The sequence below is a fragment of the Megalops cyprinoides genome, chromosome 23, assembly GCF_013368585.1.
Source record: "Megalops cyprinoides isolate fMegCyp1 chromosome 23, fMegCyp1.pri, whole genome shotgun sequence".
In the NCBI taxonomy this organism is placed as follows: Eukaryota; Metazoa; Chordata; class Actinopteri; order Elopiformes; family Megalopidae; genus Megalops; species Megalops cyprinoides.
In genome coordinates, this window is record NC_050605.1 from 22,288,450 (window position 1) to 22,295,531 (window position 7,082).

At 44.8% G+C, this 7,082-nt stretch overlaps 1 protein-coding gene across 1 annotated transcript in view; it reads right to left on the minus strand.

Annotated features, from left to right (window-relative positions):
* Positions 1-3,951, minus strand: part of tspan33a (tetraspanin 33a) — an 11,083-nt gene extending 7,132 nt beyond the window's left edge. The window contains exon 1 of the mRNA XM_036518152.1: positions 3,573-3,951. Within this exon, the coding sequence (XP_036374045.1) occupies positions 3,573-3,665 (93 nt within the window). The 5' untranslated portion in view covers positions 3,666-3,951. The remainder of the gene's footprint in view (positions 1-3,572) is intronic.
* Between the last annotated feature and the right edge of the window lie 3,131 nt (positions 3,952-7,082).

A 7,082-nucleotide genomic window follows, 5' to 3' on the forward strand; every position in this document is an offset into this window, starting at 1 on the left:
CTTGCGCTCATATGCACTCACACCCTCCCTCCGTCTCCAGACTCCCTCTCAAACCCCCCCCCCACCACCACAATACCGCCTCACACTCCCACACCCATATTCAGTTACTGTGTGGCAGCAGGGAACGGGAGAGGAAACCCAATACCTGATACCCATGAGTGCGGGGCCTGCATTTAAACAAACGAAAGAGCCGGGGTCCATTTTCACAAATACCTTTTCCTGCCAGACAATGCAAAGATGCACGGGGCGAGTGAAATTCCTGTTTAAGACAATATGCTGCGTTTTGTACCTAACCCTAACCCTAACGCTAACCCTAACCTGGTTCCATTCAGGAAAGGGAGTATGTGTTTGTGATGCCTGACCTTGAATTGCTGGAGCAGATGTCATTTGGCAAGATAAACTTAAAAAAAAAAAAACATCATTTTTCATAATTAGTTATATCCCACTTCCTTTATTTTTGCACCCCTGAGGGTGAGTGACGTAATATTGTTGATGTGTAATTCATTTGCACAGAAAGGTTCCTGGTTCAGAGGAAGTGCACTGAACACCACCTGAGTGAGTAACCCAGCAGGTCACGTTACCAAGTCAAAAACACTCCAATGCCAGACGAGACCAAAGCATTTATGGAAACTAAACAAATAGGATTTGAAATGCAAATACGGATGCAATTCGCAAATGAGATTTCAGTCTGAGGTCTAACTACCATTACAGCACAAAAAGAGTATTTATCTAGAATCCCTGCGTGTGTTCCAGGAAATGTGTTTAGGAAAGGTATTTACATTCCAGAGGGCCGAGCTCCGGGCAGGTCCTGACCAAGATTAAGACACATTCTCTACATCCTACAGGAGGTTTACAGAGCACATGTCAAAAGCGCTCCTTCTGATTCTCTGCCAGCTTTCAACACCGATACAAACGCAGGCCACACGTTTCTCCAAGATCTCTCTGTCAGTGAAAACAGCACTGTGGCACTTGGGGTTGGACTGAGATATGTTAAGCACTTCACTAAAGCAAACTCCTGAATATATAAACTAATATTAATGTATCTGAGATGCATTCTTTTAGATTGCTGTGCTGTTTCAACTCTAACCACCTATGTCAGGCCCAATGCCCGCTCAGGCTCTCTGGGAAATACGTGCGTGATTGGGATCTCTGTGATGGTTTTAACATGTCTCAGTCTGCCCTTAACCTTATAAAATTCACCCTGCTGGTCTTCCGCTGGGCAACACGCGAACGCTTTGCCTGGTGAATTCCTTTCTGAGACAAAGAGATCTCATGGTGTCATGGCTTGTCCGCTATTAGCTTTGCAGAAGACTTGATTTTGGTACAGTTCCCGTAATGAAAGACAACCAACACCCCGAGAGGATTCTTCCATGAGATGCAGCAAGAAGCTCTATTACATTCTGAAGATATCTGAAGATTTTCTACAGTTTAAGAGCTGCAAGTGAAGGATTATTCATAAAAAGAAACCTAACAACATACAGAACAAAAAACTGTTTTTTTCCCCCCACAGACGTTGACAAACATGAATAATGCTACACAAAGCCCCTTCTCCTTTTACTGAATTTGTTCCAGGACAAAAGCGCTCAGTCAACAGGTGCTACACTGCTGTTCCGGGATTTCAGTAAGAAATCTCTCTAAAAGGCCCCAGTGTTCCTGCTGCACCTGATGTCGAGGAAAACTGCTGAGTATAAATCTTTTACAGATGGATAATTTTCAATCCCTACTTTGTTACAGTTTAACCGAGAGATCCGACCGCACAGCGTTTTTCAAGGGCGTGATTGAGATTCTGTATACGCAGGGCAGGTCAGTGCCGGACAGGAACACAGAGGTGATGTTGCTTCCCGCTGTGTTCTCTCTCCTAATGGTATAAATACGGTTAACCCCTCAAAACCACGGGTGTTATCATTTCAATCAGTCAAAAATGTCTGTACATCATTTACAACCGAAGGCGCGCGCTGTCCTTATCTTCCAAGACGTACCTCCTCTGGGCATCTCCTTAATACCAGTGAAAAACCCAATTCCTGGATTCTGAAAGTCCTTCAGACCCAAATATGGGTCTATCACAGCATCCTCCTGCCCCCTCTCTGACCAAGTAAATTCAACCCTCCATGCTCCAATCAGTACTTACTAAATTTCTGGAACAGTAGGCCTACTTTTCATTCCACCCCTCTCCTGTCTACTTTGCAGAGTGTCTGCTTTACCCCATCATCCCTGCCTCCATACAATAAAGATTAAGCGCATCCTATGCCAGCTGTTTTTACTCCAGTTTGCTATTTCTTTCTATTCACTGCGGGGCAGAAACTCATTCTGATGAACTTCCGAAGCCAGAGCCCGTTCCAAGCGAACGTCGTTATACGATTCTGCTGAAGCGCACAGTTTTGATACACAGTGAATTCAAAAATGTTGCCAGGGGTGGAAACCGCTGCTGCCAGTAAACGATGCTGCTTCCCAGGAATCTGGTCACGGAGCTGCATTAAAATTAATAAAAAGTGTTTCTCGAGAACTTTCTTTAAAAGACTGAAGAGCGGAAAAAGAGCAGAAAAGACGGGTCCCGCGGGACACAAAGCCCCGGGTTACACTACCAGCATATGAATACACGACGCTTCGGCTGCTTAGCAACAGAGTGGTTCATAAAGACTTGTGAACACAGTTTAGCATATAAAGTACAGTGGGTGCAGTAAATGACAGCTTTGTCTATGCAGAACGTGCCGGTAGTTGTAATATAATGTTTCACTCGTTAAATGAAATGACCCGTTTCATACCGAAAGCTTTTTTATTAAATTGGCATACAAGCAAGCGCGCTTTCTTAACATCTGTTCACTGAGATAAGGAAGTTTCAAAAAGGATAAAATCCTGCCTTGGACGATTGGGGATATACCTCTACATCTTAATTCAGTCTACATGTTAATTCAGTCTACATGCTGAAGGCGCTTACGTCTAGGGTGATTATGGTTTTTGATGGCACCAGATGTAACACTGGGATATGTAACATATGTGCCGAGCGAGATCGCTGCAGCTGAAGTCAGATTTAAACTTAAGTCATTTCAAACAGACCTCGCTTTTAAAGTGCGCTGTTTTATTTTTTATTGCCTTGGATTTGATAACAATCGAATTTGTTTCACAGTAATGCAACCAAAAGCCACATACTAATCAACGTTAATATTTAAGTATAATAAACTGTAGGGCTACTAATGATCAAGCAAACTTCAGATATGAAAAAACTTCGGTGAACAGAAAGGAACGTACTGTATAACCTGTGCTGACGGTTTTGGGTAGAATAATTTTAGTGAACCTATTCCCCCTCGAAATCGCCAGCCTTGCAGTGGCTCGAAGCGGGCCGGTTATTCTGTAACAGCACATTGCGCGGAAAAACTTCGCGAAAACGATGCGGGAATCAAAGTCCAGTCTCATTTTGAAAACGCTGTTGTAATCGTTTATGATAGATTTGAAATCGATGTTACCTGTGGTTTTGTGTCAAAGGGAAAATCACTGGCGGTATACTGTAAACTCACTTTGGCTACTATTTACAGACTATGCACGGTTAATGTAAATAAGATACACATGAAACTTACCCAAAAGATCATGTTAAAAATAAAAAGCAAGTACTTGACAATAGGGCTGACAAAGGTAAAGTCCTCTTGCGATGGTGCCTGTCTTCTTCCCATGATCGTCCGTTAATGTACGCACCAGCACTAGCGTAGGTCTACAGAAGCAACTTTTTCGGCTGTTGTCTTCGAGGTTAGGACGAACACATTCCATACGTTTCAGCGCCCTGTAGCTACGCCTCGCAGCTGTTCCGCGCTCAGGTGAATCATTCACATGAACAAAATTTCCAGTTAAAAAAAAACTATTTTTGAAGCAAAACGCGCGATGGCACGCCTTCACATGCTGCTTCCACTCACCGAAGTATCGATAAACTTCTCCATAGTACAGTGTAAGGAAGACGCCTCGCTTGAGACACACACGAGAATGAAACTTTTTTTGTTCACGACCATCGTATTACAGCAGCAGTCCCACTAATCGATATAGTATGTGGATACGTCCCAGCAGTAATAAGTGTTGGCTATTTTCTCATTCAGGTGTATAGAGATCAGGGAACCTGCGCTGCGCGTGCTCCGAACTACTAGTTAGGAAACAGCTGTCTTGCGCTAACCAGTGGGCGTTTCTTCCGGTTATCGAAAGCGTGGTACCCGTTTGAATGGACAGTGACGGACACGGGAACTGGAATGGTCCCAGCAGTCGAGCAACGATATCATTACCATTCTCAAAATCACCGACGTATTTCATTGTCTAATCGCCGTGATCATGGGGGTCAAAGCTGCGTCATGGTTTGCTTTTCTGATGAACGAATTGGTTAAGTACTTGAGTTACAGGTGAATGGTGATTACATTTTGTTATCACTTAACAGGTATCTGCTGTTGGCCGAGTAGTTGAAAGGGTTTTTGCTACCGCAAGAGTGCCAATTGTTAGTTCTGTTCATTTGTACCGTGCAATTAAATTATTTTGAATGAATAACGCAAACGTGTTGTCATCTAAATCAAATAAATAAGATGAATCGGTCATTCAGTTAACTGTCTAGAGCCTAAAACTCATATATTTAGTATAATATCTTAAGCCTCACCGAGATACGTGTCTGGAAAATTTATGTAAGGTGCAGCTGTGTACTAAACTATGGAGGGTAAATCGCTTGACTCGCATGACTCTTGACAAAAATGCACCCTGAACAACACCTTTATTTCCCACATAATTTACAAGATTGACAGTCTTGAGGCATTAAATACAGAAAAGCGTCAATTTATGATTCAGTCAAACCTAGTTACGTCTGATGCGCAATTTCCTGTGGTACACACAATTAACCTGGTGACAATCCAGAATATTTTGTTGATTTTTTTTTTTTTTTAGTTATTGATCATTCCCCACTATGCATTACATGTAAATTTTGCTCTGTAAACAAACTTCTGTGTCAGAGAATGTGTGTATGAGAGAGACCGGTCAGCTTGAGGGTAGTTGCACGTAAGAAATTTTCAGTCTTTTTAATACAATAGTTCAAAAGCTATTCTGCAATAAGGCTAATTCAACTTTTTTTGAAAGGAGCAGGATGAGTTACTGGTTTCTTGAGTTGCTGGCGCAATGTAGCCGGGAGATCCTTTTTCTGTTTTGGCAGTTGTTTTCACTGCCTCTGGGTCTCACACAGTCTTGTTGTGTAGCCAAGTCTTGTCCTGGAAAATTCTGAAGTCATCAGCAACTCAAATACATGTATTTCATGTTTCAGGAATTTAGTGCTGCTCTCCTTGCTTGAAACTTCGCGATGCAGTCGGCCAGGGAGTTTTAAGAGTGCTGCTGTTGTGTGCACTCTTTCAAAGGCAACATGTTCAGGCCGTGTCCTCTCAGTAGCAAGACAGAGCAGGGCATTATATAATGAAGGCAATTTAGCTTTTTAAAAGGGTGGAGAAAAACCACATCTGAGTGATAAAATATGACTTGATTCTGACTTACAAAATTGTGCAGTCAGAGTGCAGGAATGATTATCTGGAGACTTGAAGCCCAGCGTCACCTCCTATAATTTTATGTATTTTAGGATACATTTAGTCATGTGAAAGATTAGTTCTCCTGTTAAAAGAAGGGAGAGACCAGACCCAGTTTTAGGAAATTAAAGTGATTTTATCTCTGTGTTCTCATGTGAACACACTCACCATCAGAAGTAAAGGGATCAGATGACAAGCGCTGTCACAGAGGGGTGGCAATGAAGGCTGTCACCAGTGTGGGTTGGTTAAGTTCAGTTCGAATGTTTGTGCAGGAACACGCAGTAGCTCACTTTCTGTAGGCTGCAGTGTACTGTATTTAAACGTTTGTTTGTCCGCTCAGAGACAGGCTGGGTTTTGTGAAGAGGTTCTTCACAGTGGTCGATTCATTTGCTAATTCGTTGCTCAGTTTTTGTGGGCTAGGAGAAGGGGCAGGTACAATGACAGCCCAGCGCCGTGACCGTATTAACTCCCGCTGGACGGCAGACATCTTCACTCCTCTGAAAGGCGCACAGAAACAAAAAGATGGCGGACAAATGAACAGAGATACAAAGAGTAAAGAGGGAGAGAGAGAGAGAGAGAGAGAGCAGCAGAGAGACTGGCAGAACAAAGACAGAGACCCTCTGAGAATACTGGCAGGATCCCATTCACCCACAAACGACCTCATTCCTGCTGTATCATGTTCACCATCAGGTGCCACGGTGGAGCCGGGCATGGCCGCAGTAGAGGGTGACACTGAAGGGGACTGTGTTAGCTTTCGGAGGCCCCCTGTCCCTAATGGGGGCTCCCAGGCCTTCTGTGTGCTTAATCGTTGCTATCTTCTTGAGCTGCCCTCTTGTGAGCAGGCCTGTGCCAACTGGCTGCCCTTCTCTGCCAGGCCCGAGGGGCTCCAGCTGAAAGGAGGCCGTGGGAGGAAGAATGAGCCCCTTGTTCATCGACGGGCCATAGACGGCGCTTGTATGGGCCGCTCTCGGGTTGACTTGCAGCTTCTGTAACCGCTTACCGCCGGCGGGGGGTTTTTAGCCCGGTTCGATTGGAGGCCACAGTGGAGCGAAACCGCTGGAGCCGAACGTGGAACACAGCCTTGCCCGTTCGTGGCCCCACTCCGCTGGAGGTGGGAGAGCGAGGTAGGTGGGACAGAGCGGGGGTGGAAGGACAGGGAGAGAGTGCACTGCAGGAAGGGGCAGAGTGTGTGTAACAGCTGGGGCTGTAAGACTGTCCAGACGGGCATGGCAGGTGTAACTGTGCGGGCCAATATTCTGCTGTCTCGCACCACAGTGTGGACTGGCTCAGCGGGGAGCGGACAGGAGCTCAGAAGTGAAGCTTTCCGGTCGGCGGGCAGGCGTCTGCTTGCAAATGTGAGGACAGAGCCAAGCAATGAAGAGAAACTAGCACAAGGCTTCGGTGGTTTGCCCTCATGAGTTCGCCGAGTAGAAGATAACAAACTGAAGGCAAAATAATAAATAAAATAAATAGATAAAAACACGCTCCGGTTTTGTAAGCTTTCAGGGATGCAGTGCACACCAGGATTTCCGCTCCCTGTCACAGCTCAATCTTCCT